Source organism: Vanessa atalanta, chromosome 6, assembly GCF_905147765.1.
Source record: "Vanessa atalanta chromosome 6, ilVanAtal1.2, whole genome shotgun sequence".
Lineage (NCBI taxonomy): Eukaryota > Metazoa > Arthropoda > Insecta > Lepidoptera > Nymphalidae > Vanessa > Vanessa atalanta.
Genome location: NC_061876.1, coordinates 7,388,556 through 7,406,188, shown reverse-complemented (window position 1 = coordinate 7,406,188; position 17,633 = coordinate 7,388,556). Strand labels below are relative to the sequence as shown.

The following is a 17,633-nucleotide window of genomic DNA, read 5'->3' as shown; positions in this document are numbered from 1 at the left end:
AATATATATATATAAACAGCGGTTAGGTCAAAATTCGATCCATGGGAAACTAGCTTTCGCCTGGATCGCGGTTACTGTTATCATCTAAATTACGTGGCTTAATTTCTTCAACACAACCTCCGAATTCGAAATTCAGGTGCCCCATATGAAGAACCCTATGCCGTACCCATAAGAGATTACACCACACACCCACCCACCCACTCACCACAAGTACAACTTGTCACATGCCTTAATATTATTGTGGATGTAATACTTTAATTTATACATTTTAAAATAGGTAGACATGTGACAAGTTGACAAATGGGCCAACTAATGATAAATTATCATATTAAACATCACTTAAATTACCAATGCGCTACCAACGTTAGAAATGTCCCTTGTGCCTGAAATTATACATACTTTTACAATTACTATAGAATAATATGGATTGAAGAGAAGTTACCCTACAATATGTTTGAAGTATTTGGTATAAGCACCAACATCTGGTTTAAAATACTATAGCACTAAATGTTTTAAGCAAAATTGAACCACTTATTCCATATTATATGATTTAATTTTTATGATCGTATAGAAGCGGCTATATTTTGTACGTTTAATAAAACGATTAAGATGAAGTTTATAGTTCAAAGGAAACAAGTACATATGGTATTGTTTTAACAAAAATACTTCTTTGAATTTGAGTAACATTAAATAAACTTCATCAAATTAAGTACACTTATTATTCAAAATAATTGTGAATATATTATCGACTTTGAGATTTTTATAATAATAGTATCTTCAAATAAATATAAATTACTACTTGTGGAATGATATTTTGTAAGAAATAATAATAAATTTATATTACGAATTATATTTAATGAACGCACTTAACGTGGAATATCTGGGTAGTTGGTAGCGAATCGATTTTTTGTGCTTTTGTTGGCAGCGTGGTGAATTTTCAACCAATAGGATACCAATTTCAGGCCTTTCTTCTTTACAGAATATGGCCGACATTTTGATACCGCTGTCATGAAGATTTCCCAGTGACAAATTCTAACTTTGTAGTTCTTCATGCACGGTTTTTGTTCCAATAACGTTTTATTTTTTTAATTCTATAGACGGTGTTTAGTGTAAGCTATTATTTTTACAAATATGGCAGCTGATCGTGAAATAGCTGCTGAAGACAGCATTAGAGTCGTATGCCGATTTCGGCCACTCAATGACTCTGAAGAAAAAGCTGGTTCCAAATTCATCGTGAAATTCCCTTCAGGACCTGATGATAATTGCATTTCCATAGGGGTAAGTGTGAACATTGTCAATATACCCACATTGAACTTCTCTATCATCGCCCTAATTTAGACCATGATGACTAATACATTACGATTGCTGTTCACCTGCTACGAAATGGCCTTTCTTTTCTATTCCGCTTGGTTGATTATGATTGCAATCATTAAAATTTGAAGAATTTCTATGCATTTTAACCAAATAAGACGTCTTAATTTTTGCTTTGTCGAAAATCAATACAAATACTTTCTCGACCTTGACCTGGGAATTCCTAGGATAATTTGTGTATTTATATTTTTATTATTGTTTACAATGATTTCTCGGTGATAATAAAATATTATTTCCAATATTTAATTGATAGTTTAATATCCTTATAATTTCTTATTTAAAAAAAATGGACATATGAATAAATTAGCTGCAATAAATCAAAGCATAATTATGGATATTCTTTCTTAATTGAAATAATAATTTAGTGTAGTTACTTTTTATAAAACATTGTTCAAATTTACATTTGTTTTTATGTTTACCAGCCATTGTTAAAAGAAAAGACTGAATATGATAAAATATTTTAAACTATGTACATATTGCAAATGATATAAATATAAAGTTATTTGAAACAGTAGTAAGTTTACAGATTTTCAAGTGTTTAGTGTTAATATTTATATTTAATACATAATGATTATTTTTATGTCATGACATTATATGAAAAGTTATATTCTTTTAGGGTAAAGTATATTTGTTTGACAAAGTATTTAAACCCAATGCAACCCAAGAGAAGGTTTACAATGAAGCAGCCAAAAGTATTGTGTCAGATGTACTTGCTGGTTACAATGGTACCATATTTGCATATGGTCAGACAAGTTCTGGTAAAACACATACCATGGAGGGTGTCATAGGTGTGTATCATCAATTAATTACATTGCATAACATTATTTAATGATCCTTAAAAAATTATCTTGTATTGCAAGTAAAGCACATGATTTTTTTTTATGCAGCTTATTTATAAAGTATATTAAATTGCAGGGGATCCAGGAAAACAGGGTATTATTCCACGAATAGTCAATGACATTTTCAACCACATCTATGCAATGGAAGAGAATCTTGAGTTTCATATTAAAGTTTCTTATTTTGAAATTTATATGGACAAAATTCGAGATCTCCTGGATGGTAAATAAAATAAATAAATGAAACAAACAATAAATTTGATTGTTTACTTAAAAATATATTAAAATAAATATTTTTTTAAACAGTATCAAAGGTGAACCTCAGTGTACACGAAGACAAAAATAGAGTTCCATTTGTAAAAGGTGCTACAGAAAGGTTTGTGTCAAGTCCAGAAGAAGTTTTTGAAGTCATAGAAGAGGGAAAGTCAAATAGGCATATTGCAGTAACAAGTATGTTATAACCTAACCATATCCTAATTTTTAAAATGAATGAATAGTTCACTCGAAAATTTTCTCTTACAGACATGAATGAACACTCATCTAGATCTCATTCAGTCTTCCTCATTAATGTTAAACAAGAAAACTTAGAAAACCAAAAGAAATTATCTGGGAAGTTATATCTTGTTGATTTGGCGGGGTCTGAAAAGGTGATAAAATAATTCAAGTCTGTTTTAAAATCCTTTGAATCTTTTAATCTAAAATTTTAAGTATAATTTTTAGGTATCTAAAACTGGTGCTGAAGGTACTGTCCTTGATGAAGCTAAAAATATTAACAAGTCACTGTCTGCTCTGGGTAACGTAATTTCCGCTTTAGCGGATGGCAATAAATCTCACATCCCATACAGAGACTCCAAACTTACTCGTATTCTTCAAGAATCACTCGGTGGTAATGCTAGAACTACTATCGTCATATGTTGTTCTCCAGCATCGTTCAATGAGAGTGAAACAAAAAGTACACTTGACTTTGGTAAAAGGTAAATCCTCTTTATTTTGTTGTAATTGTATGTTTGTCAGTTATAATAAAGTTGTTTCTAATCGTTTTTTAAATTCACAGGGCTAAGACTGTTAAAAATGTTGTATGTGTCAATGAGGAACTCACAGCTGAAGAATGGAAACGTCGCTATGAGAGAGAAAAAGAGAAGGTGGCGAGGTTGAAAGGGAAGGTAATATTCGTCAGTTTTTTCATTCCAGATCTATTGTGCTTTAAAGGATTTACTGAGCATACTTTTTATATATTACAAAGGTTGAGAAGTTAGAAGCAGAGGTCAACCGCTGGCGCTCGGGTGAGACTGTACGTCCTGAGGAACAGGTCAACTTGGTGGAAATTGAAGCTGTCACTCCAGTTACATCATTCATAGAAGAGAAACCCCCAGTGGCTGTAAGTAGTACCCACATTTTTTGTAGTTTTTCCAATTGTAGTATTTTAAATGTAAGAAAAAAAATATATATTCATTTTATATTCCTATTTAAATTTGATCAAAGTATATTAAAGATAAATGAACCAAATTGCTTTCTTCCTTTCTTTTTGATAAATGTATCTAATTTCAAACAGGATTCTTGTGTTTTAACTTGGTATGTAAGGCCTTGTTTATAATGGCGTCTCTGTTTATAACATAGAGCGATGACACACGCGTCGAACTGAGACGTAGGTGGAAATGCCTGCTACTGGATTAAGCTATTATTCGTTAAAAGCGTCCTCAGCGTCATTTTATTACTCATCAGTCAACATGAAATCGCATCAAATTCGCACATGGTTGAAAGATACTAAATTATTTTTATAAAAGTATAAGAGCGGCACTGTATTTGGAATTTTCTGCTTTAATTAAAAAAAATAAGGAAAAATGTATAATTGAAATTAATTGCATTATAATTAATTGAGGAATTTTAGAAGCTCATTGTTTTTATAAACAAGAAATTTTTAAAAACTTCATACTGGGCAATCCAACAAACGTGGGCAAATCCCATGAAAACGAAAACCAAAACAAACTTTATCGGCAAATATAAAGCTTGATGTATCGATAAGTGTGACACACAATTTAACGTTAACTTCAACATATTGTCTTGTCTGTCTGTCTACTTTCCTTAAATACTTATAAATACGATGTGTAGATTCGGTGACAACAGCCATCGGATCATAACCCGTAGGTGTCGTATGAGCTGACTAAGGATATTTTCGTTAAGCTTTTCAACCAACGGAGGATGTAATTGTAAGCATATCAATCATCGCGACGTATAGTATAGCATATCCAAACAGGGTTGGTCAGTAAGGTTGTAAAACGTCTGCGAAATGTTTTACTTATTCAGAATGTACATTGCGCTGACCCCCATCTAATGGAAAAGCGATTGATTGTGATAATTAACTTATAACATTATGTTTATATTATCATGTTGCACTTTGGACATCTAGTCAGTCGGATCTCTGAAGCTACTATATATGTATATCTTGAAGAATAAACTCGAAAGTACACTAAATAATATAGTCGTGAAGAAAGTTATATGCGAAATTGATTATAATAATTATAACATACAGGACATACGTATCAAAATAATTTATCGTAAGTCGATTTTCGCGAATGAAATACGGATTGATTTTTCCAGAATAGCATATCTATGTTTTAATAAGTATTTAAATGATTTTTAAGAGAGTTGTCGGTATTATTAACCTATATAAGACATATAAAGATATTTCGTAGACTAGGGTGACGATTTCAAACAGTTAAAATACTTTAAAATGTTGTAACATTTTGTCACAAAAGTATACGACTTCCAGTAAGATATTTATTTAATATTTAAACAATTCGATTAAAAAAAAATAGATATTTTAAATTGTAAATGAAGCTAAACGAAGCGATATCTAATCGGAGATATTATATAATATAAACATAATACGGCGTTAAAGAAATATATAAATTGATGTAATTTTATTGTCGGAAAAGATATACCTCCTGCTTTTCTGGCCACTTCCCGATATAATCCAAACCGACGGTAACTTTAAATTTAATCTTGTAAAGCCTAGGCTACTTTGTATAAATTATAATTTGATAAAAAATACTTCTATGGGTAAATGTTTGTAAAGATTCGCGCTAATGGTGCGATTTTTTTTATGAAGCCTGTACCGGTAGCCGTATCGAGTGCCGTTGAGGATGCAGCTATGCAGGGCAAGTTGGAGGCGTTGTACCAACAGTTAGACGACAAGGATGAGGAGATCAACCAACATTCTCAGCTCGTTGAAAAGCTCAAGGAACAGATGATGGAGCAGGAGGAACTCATCGCGTGCACGAGGTATTGTATTTGATGTGATTCAAGCGTATTAATCTAATTTACTTATGATATTATGGAGAGTCTAGTTAGCTCAGTGGACGGAACACAGACGACGATTGCAAGTTAAACCTGGACAAGCTCTAATGATTTTTCATGTGCTTATTTTGTGTTTATAATTTATGCCGGGCTGAGCGTTAAAAGAAAACATCGGCGTTGAATGACATTCTGTGACATGTAAATTAACCTACCTATCGGACCTTCCTTATAGGAAACGTGCCCAGCCATGGGGCATTTAGAGACTGTTACTTATAATTTTCATTACTATGAAGTATGTTTGCATGTTCAACCGATAAGAAATATTAACTATTACTGTCGCATGTCTGAACAAATGTTCATATTAATTAAATGTTAGTAGATTACTTCCTATAATGTTCATTTTATAAATCGTGTGTTACATACACAAAAAAATAACTCTTAATCTATTACTGATTGCATAACAAATGTGAGTTATGTTCGAATCGCCTTTTTGACTTCACGGTCTGATAATTATAAACATTTCAAGACATTCTATGTAATGAATAACCAGTATTTTAGGTTATATTTTTAGGGTTCCGTTGTCATATATGAATCCCCTTAAATTTTTCCTTATCTGTATTTAGTTATTAATCGAATAACGAATCAATTTTCATTTCGTTAATTTGTGATTATTTTCATTCGTTCAAATGTATAAATACATATTTTTAAATATATCATGCTAATATAATTATCATAAAATTACTACAAAACACTTTCATGTGTTACGCAATAATAACCCGTCCGAAAGTTTAAGCGATGCCTCGTTATTTTTTACTCTTTGATAATAAGTACCATTGATAATGATGATTCTGCAAAATATTTTTTTATACAATCAAGATTATTTTTTCCTTGATATTGAGTTTTTGTACATGCGCAATGCCGCTCATTGAAATTGGAACAGAATTTATAATGAGATTGTAACTGGTATTATTCCATTGTGTATAACTTTAATGATTGAGATCCTAATATTATATTTGTACGATTTAAATATACTAGATCAATTAAAGTTCTATTTCATCGCAACACGAAACCGTCACTTGGTCAGTCTGAATGTTCATAGTACATTTAATATGCCAATTCCCACTGAATTGAATTGATGATGCTTTCCTTGTTATAATGCAAGAATATGAAATTAATATTCTTCACGTTAATAATGGTTAATGTAAAGTGGGTGAATCTGTAAAGTCCAGCTATTTACGTATATATAATCATTTATTATACAATACATTAAAACCTCCGAAATACGCTGCATCATCTGAGATAAGTTTTATATATATATGTGTTCCGTAGATATTACAGATAGGAAATAAAAAAAAAAAATCTCCGCAATTTTTTAATATAGATTATAACATCTCGTTAAATTTTTATGACTCACTATTTTTGCATATGTTTGGTTGTGTTTGGTTACCCAGATTTTGCTTATCAATAGTAAACTTTTAATTTGTTTATGTTTTACTAATTAGTATAATGTGCTAGTTAAACTTGTCAGGAAGAATGAGAAAATAAAAATAAGGTGTAGGTATCTTTAAATTTCTTTACCGATCTTGACATGTTTAAAATGTGAAGTTAATTTACATTAACATTTTCACGAGCTACTCGTCTATCAATTTATATGCACCTGTTTAAAAAGATAATTATTTTGCTTAATTAAAAAAGCTAATAATGATTGATGTGCTTTTTTATTTATTTTACTGATATGTTAAATAATTGAATGTATTAAATTTATATTTTTGTAGACGCGATTACGAGGCTCTCCAAGGTGACATGAATCGCATCCAGCAGGAAAACGAAGCCGCTAAAGAGGAAGTCAAAGAGGTGCTGCAGGCTTTGGAAGAGCTCGCAGTCAACTATGATCAGAAGTCTCAGGAGGTTGACAGCAAGAGTCGGGAGTGCGACCAACTGTCAGAAGAATTACAGACTAAGCAGGTATGATGTATTTTCATTTTCTTCTCTTTAATTCCATTAATATTTTGGTATTTATTAAATTAACAAATACCAAACATTAGGGAAGTCGTCTGGCCAAGGAAATAAAAAGAACCTATCTATTTTTCCTTTTAATCGACAGCTTAACTATTAGGTAATATGTTTCTAAAGCCCTTAAATTAAACTGAGAAACAAAAAACATAAACGCGGTACGGTGTTACAGCTAGACCAACAAACACGCATATGCGGTTCCAATCATACGTGTAAAACCGATTATCGTTATCATCGGCTATTTATCAATTGATCGATATTTATCATCGATTGTGAAAATATGTTTTTGTATTGTGCTATTATTGGTGTGCAAATGCAAGAAATATTTTAATACATTAATTATTTGCTTTGAAGATGAAACTGCCTCGAATCGTCGAAAACGAAAACGTCATTATTTATTTAATATCTGCAATCCATATGACTATTCAGTAACAACATTCGGGTGTACTTAATATAATAATTATTACAATAAGATGCATATTACTGATTTTTTTCTCAATCTCCGGATATTATAATTACGTGCGTGCACATTTCGGAAAGTCAATTTCAGTCCGATTAACTTGTTATATTTGTACAACAATAATTTTATGATATTATGTTTGTATAATTTGCTTGGTGGTAGGGCGCTGTGCTAGCCCGTGTGGGTAGGTACTACTCACTCATCAAATAGTCTACCGCAAACAACAGTAGCCGGTATTTTTGTGTTCCGGCTTAAAGGATGAGTGAGCCAGTGCAACTACAGGCACAAGGGACATAACATCTTAGTTCCCAAGGTTGGTAGCACATTGGCGATGTAAGGAATGGTTAATATTTCTTACAGCGTCATTGTCTATGAGCGGTGGTGACCACTTACCAACAGGTGGACCAAGTGCTCATCCACCTATCATAAAAATAAATAAAAAATGCATTTAAATACTATACTAAATATTAAACTTATAAATAAGTAATAAGTGGTTTTCGTAATTGTTGATTTTCCAATTAATAATGTGTTAAATCTAAATGTCAAAGAATTGTAATAATCTTTATGTAAAATATGATGTTTTATGGCCTTCCTCACATCAGTTACAACCCAAACAATAGATGTTGGCTTGCTTTAAGAATGCCTTTTGTATTAATATGACAATTTTAAACAGAGTGCACTGACGACCGCAACTGCAGAGTTGCAGCAGCTTCGTGATCTTTCCGCACACCAACGTAAACGTATCGCAGAACTTCTCACCAACCTTCTTCGAGATTTGGCCGAAATCGGTGCCGCTGTAGGTGGTTCTGAATTGGACTTCAAGTTAAACGTGGATACCGTCGGAAAACTCGAGGAAGAATTCACTGTAGCTCGACTTCACATTAGCAAAATGAAAAGCGAGGTTAAGAATATCGTGCAGCGCTGCCATTCACTCGAATCGGCTAACATTGATGCTAATCAGAAGGTAAGTCAGTCATTTGTTATTCGTGTGAAATGAGAAGTTGAGTTTTTGTTTAAATTAACAAAAGATTTATTTATCTAAATTGAACCACCTCTTTTTATTTCTCAATTATCTATTTTATAAGATTCTCTAAGCTTCAAAGACCGTGATAAGTTACAATGTAACTGCTATTTCGCTTTTCAAAAGTAACTTGGTATGGGTTTATTTAATAAAATATAAGAAGTATAACTCCCCGACTCTCACGCGATACGACAGATCGAGGAGTACGAGCGCTCGCTGGGCGAGTGCCGGCTGCTCATCTCGCAGCACGAGGCGCGCTGCGCGTCGCTGGCGGAGTCCATGCGCGAGGCCGAGAACAAGAAGCGCCAGCTGGAGGAGGCGGCCGACGCGCTGCGCGAGGAGTGCGCGCGTCTGCAGGTGCGGAACCATGATTATTTACTCATTAACGATTACAGTCGAGTTCAATGAGCATGAATAGTTTTGCGTTAGTAAACGAAATAAATTTCGCACTTTACATTAACACTTCGCAACGTTTCTACAGATAATGAATGAATGTCATAATTATGTATATCAGGAAATGGTTGTTTGTCTATTTCCAATTAATCGACCTCCTTGTACTGGCAGGCGGCGGAGCGCGTGCAGCAGGCGGCGGCGGAGCAGCGCGCCGACTCGCAGGTGCGCGCGGCGCTGGAGGCGCAGCTGGAGCAGCTGCGCGCCTCGCACGCCTCGCAGCTGGCCGCCCTGCGCGACGAGCTGGCCGCGCAGCAGCGCCAGCACCAGCTTCTGAAGGAGTGAGTACCGGCGCCTCGAGTGCTCTATTTGTGTTGGGATCGATTCGATTAGTAATCGAAGTAACGGTTGTATCGTCAATCGGTATGCTTTTTGAAGTTCGCATATTTTATTTACTTTTTTTTTTACAGTACCTACCAGGAACTGACCCTCGCGCGTCAACAGTTGCAGGACGACTACGAGAAGTTGAAACGCGAGGAGACCGACAAGTCCGCCAAGCTCAAGGAGCTCATGTTAGTGTCGCGCTCACCGCGCCGTAACCTTGATAAATTCGAAAAAGAGGTGGCCAACAAGCAAATGCTCTATAGAGATGATGAATTCAGGGATTTTATCATATCCCCGAAAAAAGAAAGATTAGGATTCTCGTACGGCGCGAGCCTAGCCGTTGAGAAAGCGTCAGTCGGCGAGGAAAAGTCGCTCTCGGCAATCCCTAAGTCCTCTCGCCATTCCTGCAATATCCACCCCCTCCAACTACATCTTCTTATTTCAGTCACCATGATCCTTCTCACTCATCGTTATCCTCAGATTGTTGTTTTGGTTTGAGCCTGTCAGCTTGTTTCTGTGATATCATCATGGGTCTCCACACAACTAGTAATATTTGTTTATGGTGCCTTTAACGGTTGTATTTGTTATATGTTTCCACAGTTAAACGGAGACCCGTGGTTAAGTTCCAATCCATTACGCTTTCTTTTTCAATACGACTGTCTTGTATGAATACATGTGGCAATAATACAAAATAGTTCTAGGAATAAAAGTTCATATAAGACAGGTGTATGCGAAATAACATCTTAGAAAATTATTTGGAGATTCAAAATTTATATTTTTTATGCATTTTTAATGCTTCGCTTCGAAGATAGTCGTGACTTTCTAGTCAATAATTTGTTTAACAATCGTATTAAGTTTAGGAAATGAATTGCTTGTTTGTGTAGTTATCAACTAATAGCATGTGTATATGTGTTCTATATCCGTGAGTTAAGGCATGACTACTTAAATTTAGGAAATACATTTTTCTCAATATTTAGTACTTTAGGTGTTTGTCGTTATATTAGGCAATTGTAGAGTCGTTTTTGTCGTTGTTGTTGTGAATCGGTACCTGTTACTAGATAATTCAACTTTTCGGTAAATTTAAAGACGTTAAACATATTTTAACTTGATTCGATATCACTGCCTGTTTATGTTAAAACTTGTTAAATTCGTTCAATTAAGTAAATTTGCAATGATCGGTTCAGAAACGCACTAAATTTTACTTTTAAATGGAATGTTAATGGATTTTACATCCCCGATATGTTGTTCGCAAGATAAGCACAAAATGAACGTTTTAAAATATGATTAATTTAAACTTAAGCAAAAATCATGATTAAACTCCACTTATTTAATGCAATGTACATATTTATGTAAATAGAGTTGAATGTTTGTATAGAGAGTCGGTGCATACATATTTTTCTTAATATATTTTTGTATAACATGTGACGACCATACGGTAAATATATCTCCTTGATTAAAGAAATTTTTAAACGAAACCACGTAGAATGTACTATTTACAAAAAAAAAAAATGTTCAAATATTTTAAATATAATTAATTTGAATTGAAAGTAGGATTAGTATAAATTTAGTAGTTAACACAATACATTCATTCAGTACATATACGAAAGCATTTATTCATGGTATTATTAAGCAAATCATTCCAATGTAGGCATTTATTTTTTGTTCAACCAATCATATCAAGTATAAAGTAACCGTAGAGCATGACACTTCATTCATGTATTCCTTTAATGTCCACGCCTCTTTATTATTATTGCATTTATCTTTACCCTAGTATCCATATCACTTCCTTAGTCAATGTACGCACTCTAAAATGCCGAAGAGTGATTGTCGCCTCAACCTAACTGGTTGTGAACTTGTGCAAATAGATACAATTTCTCTAAATAATATATTTTTAAATTCTATTTGCACATAGGTCGTACAGTGTCATGGGTTTTTTAAATCTAGAAAGCATTCTGTTATACTATTTCCGTTTGCTTTTTTTTATTTCTAGATTAGAACTGCCTATGACACGAGAAGACGAAATGGTTAACTATTTTGTGATACGATAATGTTAATTGATAATATTCTAGACAATGTAAGTACAAGTATATGTAGTGGTCTTGTAATGGCTCGCTTTTTATATTTTTTTTAGTTGTCATTTTTTCCGCACGTATCCCATTCATATTCATTCTGCCGGGAGTTGGCATTTTCAATATTTGGCCTTTAAGCATCACGCGACATAATATGGATGGGTGCGTGCAGGAAGATATAGCTCAGTCGCATTTTCAGGTAAATTTTCTTACATTCAATTGTTACGAGTAGCAATGTTTCCATAAATATATGCAATTTAAACTCATTTTACAATATGTACATTTTACTTTTTATATTTCCCCCAAAACTTATATTTCACTGTCTCCCTTTTCTTTACTACATATGAACTCTTTATTGTTAATTATTAGTGCTTGATGTTACTTTATAGTAAAAATATTCACCTGTTTTCATTTACACTACATGTTCTATATTGTAACATCATGAATTGTATTTTCAAACAGCCAAAGCGTGGAACGACGCGAGCAGGCCCGCGCCGATCTCAAAGGACTGGAAGACACCGTGGCTAAGGAGTTACAGACTCTGCACAACTTAAGAAAATTATTCGTTCAAGACCTACAGGCAAGTGTGCATAGTAACTTTACCGTAACACGCGAAACTTCGTACGCTGCAGATTTTTACGTGGTTTTATGATACTCAATAAAATGTGCGCCAAAAACTACATAGAAAATTACACCGCGATATGCCGCGCTAATGGTTTAGTGCTATAATATATAAATAAATATTTCTGCTATAGGCCAGGATAAAGAAATCTACCAACTCCGAAGAAGGAGCAGAAGAAGAGGGTGGTTCTCTTGCGCAAAAACAGAAGATCTCATTCCTGGAGAACAACCTCGAGCAGTTGACGAAGGTGCACAAGCAGCTTGTTCGTGACAACGCTGACCTGCGCTGCGAATTGCCCAAACTCGAGAAGCGCCTGCGCGCCACCATGGAGCGAGTCAAGGCACTCGAGACCGCACTCAAGGTACGCACACATAGCACAGTAGTCCGATTCGTTTCGTTGTCTTATCGCTGCACTTCATGTATATAGCGTTGTTATTTCTAACTTAGCTTTTCGAAGTTTACCGAGAAGGTTACACTGAATTTTTTTAGCAACTGAAATGATGAACCGTCAATATGATGTTTATTTCTAATTATAGGAGGCTAAGGAAGGAGCGATGCGTGATCGTAAGAGATATCAGTTCGAGGTCGACAGAATCAAGGAAGCAGTACGCGCCAAAAATCTTGCCCGAAGAGGCGTGCAGGCACAAATCGGTAAAACACATTTTTACAATATAAGTGAAAAAAAGTCATGGCGTAGTAAAAAGTAAGCTTGAGTACATACTAACTGTAACTGTCGTGCTCACAGCGAAACCGATCCGCGCGGGCGGCGGGCACCTGGTGGGCGGCGGCGCCGTGGGCGTGGTGCGGCCCGCCAACGCGCCTGCGCAGGACATCAAGCGGAAATCCATCATCGTCGGCGCGCGCGGTACGTGTTTTCACTTGAGTGTATATAATCAACAAAAATGGAATCTTTTATTATCACAGATAGATATCGATTAAATTGTATATAATAATCTTAATTTCAATTCCATTGATGCTTTGTTATCATGTATTAATTTTGTCACATATCGCTATTATAAAGCTACCAAAAATGATTATACCTCTACTTCTGATCCGATATTGTTTCCTCGTAAAGGTCAAAGTACTATTTACTAATTTATAGAAACATTTTTCCCAATACTGAGAGATTATCTTATATATATAACTAAAGCGAAAATTGGAATTTATTAAAGACTCAAAGAGTTATTATTTTTTTAATAAATTGGTTGGGTGGACGGGCGAATGGGCCATCTGATGGGAATTGATCATCATCGCTCATAGAGTTGGGAAATTTTAACCATTCCTTACATGTGCCACCAACCTTAGAAACAAAGTTATGTGTATTGTGTTTGTACAGATGTAGTGAATAATCCTTTCCTATCGGCAAAACTCGGAATAACGATAACACCCGAATGGTGCCGATGTGTCTATGAATTACTGTATTATTAAATCACGTGTAGGTATCAAATAAATCGCATACTTTATTTACCAATGTCAAATGTCAAACTGCCCGTTTGACGTATATTACAATGAGATGTTAAAACCACCACGATTCTATCACATAAAGAATTCGTTAGGTAAACAAAAATATAACTAGTTACCGAGGACGTTTTATTTCAATAAAACGCACTGATAAAAACCAAATTCCGGTTGAGATGATCTAATGATTGTATAAGGATTGGAACCCCAAAAGTCTAACTATGAGTCAAAACTACAGTAGGATTTTGCAGATCTTTTTATAACAATAAATTTTTGTAATTAATTAAAAATACTATGACATAACAAAAAAGACACCTCAACATAAAACAAAACATACCAGCAGAGAAATTAATATAAATAAATATGATTTGTTAATGTGGATCGAATAAAATCAATGTTTATTATTTACAAAAATGACAGACAAGAGTGAAATGTAAAAAGTATATCAAAATATAGGTGGCCTGCATTAATACACGAGTCCATGAAGTTTATCACAAAATCTAAAATAAATATCAACAAAATATTTCTGTGGTATTAACTACTCTATATAGATACTTCCTCTTGCAATGCGACCGTTCCCTACGTTGTCTCGATGGGTACTGAGTGCGAGTGAAGTAGTAAGACAAAAACGAACATTTCCGAGAAAATACGAAAGGAAAGGATTATACATCTGTAGTATTAGGATCACTACATCTGTAGCTATACTGGCTCATTCATCTTTTAAACCATAACCCAATACTAAATATTGTTGTTTCGCGATAGAATAAATTGAATAAAGCTTCAAATAAAATCTACTTTGAGACTTAACATTTAATTTTCATCAATCATCTAGAGAAGTTAAAATATTCTTTAATTATCATACATTTTATCGGCTCATAAAAAGCCTAATTGAAAGTGTGTTTCAAGTTGATATGACAATAAGAAATTATTTGCAATAGATGTTAACTTGCTAAACATGTTCATCAATCGTTATTGTTTTGTTATTTAATGTTATTTTTCTTTTTCAGATGAGAGTTGAAGAGATAGCCGTTATTTCATAGAGAATCTAAATAAAACTTCATAGATATACCTAGAATAAGACGGCAAAAATCATTCTTGGAAAATATATCCATAATATAATTCTACTTATATGTTTATGAAAAGCCTAATATAAGCTACAACAAAATAATAAAAAATAAAGTAGTTCTCTTAGGCTTAACGTTTCGAGCTGTCTAATCTTAAAGTCAATAAGTGCACATGTATTTAAAAAAGATTATAGCTTCTAGCGATCGTCGTTCTGTGTCTATACTGTTTCGCTTTATTAATGAAAAGCGTTGAAATTGACCGTGTAATGTATAGGCACAGGTTTTAAACATTTTACTGTTTAGCCATTAGATATGTCCACGAAAAGAAGTATTATTTTGAAATGGATACTGAGCTTGATCTTAAATGTCGCTTTCCAAGTTAAATCAGATTAAAATATTTTTATGAAATGACAAGTATTAAGTTTAGTTTCATTATAAATGCTACTCGCGTTTTGTTCTAAATTTGATATCCTTGTAGACATTGCTGGGGTGAAATGGCATTTTGTATAAAGAAAACAATATATAAAATCTTCAGTACAAAAACGACCGAGCCAGTTACCAGAGTACATTTGCAACAACACCAGGAGTGCTGCCATTTCCTCCCCGTTGGATACCAGGATTTACTAGATGCAATACGATGCAGTACGTTTAAGATTATGCTGTGAGTTATTAGCAAACTTGCATATGCTGCCGCACAAATAAAAAAATAAAAATGAAATAAAAATATCACGTTTAACCTCATGGTTGTTGCATTGCAGTGTGGTAGCAAATGCATAAAGGAGTGCGTCTTCAATGTGTAGTTTAGTATAAGCTTCTTTTAATATATATTTTTATATATTGTGATAAGAGTTGTTATGCCGACATGCGAGCATTTAATAAGTTAACGAAACGATGAGCTTTTGTTTGTGGAAGAGGTTATTTGTATGATAACAAGAGCAGTCACGAAAATGTTATTAAAATTCAAAATTTCTGTAAAGTTTTAGTCCGACAGCATTGGTCTTCCGAGCGTGTGTACCTAGGCGACTTGCTGCAAAGAGCAAGTTCTAAGCTTCTAGGTACTGTCTGCGCCAGATGGATTCGCGATTTTAGTGGGTGGTTTTTATATTCTATAGCTGAGAATATGAAAATCTCTTTCAACTAATAAACATATTTCCTGGTATTCTAAAAATTAACACTAAACCAATGCGAAATATTTAATACGGTTATAAATAAAATGGTTTCAAAGACCACACAGAGTTCTTCACACGTTACTGTAGGTTATCATTCAATTACCTGTAGCACTATACTGCGTTATTTTCACATTAGCCTTCGAGCTGTGATGTTTTAGGGAAGATCCGAATCGCGCTTGCACGATGGTATTTGTAGTCATTTATAGATTTAGTTGAAGGCTTGTTCTTGAGTAGTACACGTCCATTATATTCACACTTAACAATTTTGTCGACTATTGACAGATCCCTTTAAAACTTGACCTGGATATGCATTCTATTTTGGTTAAAAGTTCTCTATTTGCTTTTAAGATGCATTAGCTTCTTAGTAGATCTGCAACTTATTTAAGTACTTATAAAATAATTACGTTAGAATGCAATCAATAACGGGCTGTTTTGCATTCGAAATGTACTGAACCGGGCCTGTGCTGCGTCCTGTGAGGAGTTATGGAACTATGGTCGACACATGTTTCAGAAAACCAAAGATAAATCACAACTTATAGATTTATTATTCGAGATTATTTTATTACCAACTGAAATTTAATATAAGCTCCGTTTAATAAAATGGTTCCAAAGCTCCTTAACGTGTTGCAATACATTTATATCATTTAGGTGTAAAGTTCTAGTAAATTATTCATACTTAAGTTAGGTACATGATTTTTACTATTTTTATTTATTTGTATTACATAAACCTAAATTATCAAGTTTTTTTTTCACTTTTGAAGTGTAATACGCTTTTACATACCTCTATTTACAATATTTTATAATCATGATCAAATACATATTTTTTCATTCGAAATTGGGAGATGCCTACAAAGTTGCATTCCACAAGGAAGGCAGTTTGTATCTTTGTTTATTGATAAGTTACTTCCTTTGTTGTATGTAGATAAAAATGAGGCTATCCTCGGTTTCACTCGCCTGTTGCATAGATAGCTCAAAGTGGAGGTCGGGAGGCGCGCTCCGCTCGGGCGAAACCCAAACCGACAGGCTTGCCTTTGCACCAAGTGATTTAGTTTGTATTGACATCTTTTGTACGATGTATTTAATATATGGAAAATTCTCAAAACGAGTGTCTTCTTGATTTTTATTTATTATAAAATAAAATTATGAATTTAATTTGCTACAGAGTTTTTTATTTACGACGTTAATTTTGTATACCTTCTAAATAGAATAGTTATTAAAAGCAATTTTAAGATGTTAGAGCTTATTTCATCACGTTGCTTTAATGCGGGTTCATTAAATGTCGCAGTCTCGTTTAAATACCCTAAACGGAGCTGTTCAACCAGCGGCCTGTTAAGTGGCGGAAGATGTATTATTGAGTTATTGTCTTGTTTAACTACTGATTTCACTCTATACTAATTTTATTATTACAAAGTCCTCCGTCATAAACCCTGACTTAGTCTAACATAACATGGTGTATTGTTAAATATAATAATTCAAAAA

The 17,633-nt window shown here is 33.8% G+C and overlaps 1 protein-coding gene across 1 annotated transcript; it reads left to right on the top strand.

Annotated features, from left to right (window-relative positions):
• Window positions 1-949: 949 nt before the first annotated feature.
• LOC125065002 (kinesin heavy chain) lies at window positions 950-17,313 on the top strand. Its single transcript, XM_047672382.1, has 19 exons — window positions 950-1,278; window positions 1,988-2,159; window positions 2,287-2,430; window positions 2,514-2,657; window positions 2,730-2,854; window positions 2,928-3,181; window positions 3,262-3,370; window positions 3,451-3,585; window positions 5,317-5,489; window positions 7,280-7,469; window positions 8,651-8,941; window positions 9,194-9,355; window positions 9,563-9,729; window positions 9,859-9,960; window positions 12,304-12,421; window positions 12,597-12,824; window positions 13,000-13,114; window positions 13,209-13,328; window positions 14,929-17,313. Exons 1-19 carry the CDS (start codon window positions 1,132-1,134, stop codon window positions 14,937-14,939), a joined length of 2,907 nt encoding a protein of 968 aa, XP_047528338.1. The 5' UTR covers window positions 950-1,131; the 3' UTR covers window positions 14,940-17,313.
• The last annotated feature ends 320 nt before the right edge of the window (window positions 17,314-17,633 follow it).

Coding starts and splice junctions, on each gene's coding strand:
- LOC125065002 (XM_047672382.1), top strand. CDS start 1,132: ATGGCAGCTGATCGTGAAATAGCTGCTGAAGACAGCATTAGAGTCGTA. Junction 1,279..1,987: donor ATAATTGCATTTCCATAGGG/GTAAGTGTGAAC, acceptor ATATTCTTTTAG/GGTAAAGTATATTTGTTTGA. Junction 3,586..5,316: donor AAGAGAAACCCCCAGTGGCT/GTAAGTAGTACC, acceptor TTTTTTATGAAG/CCTGTACCGGTAGCCGTATC.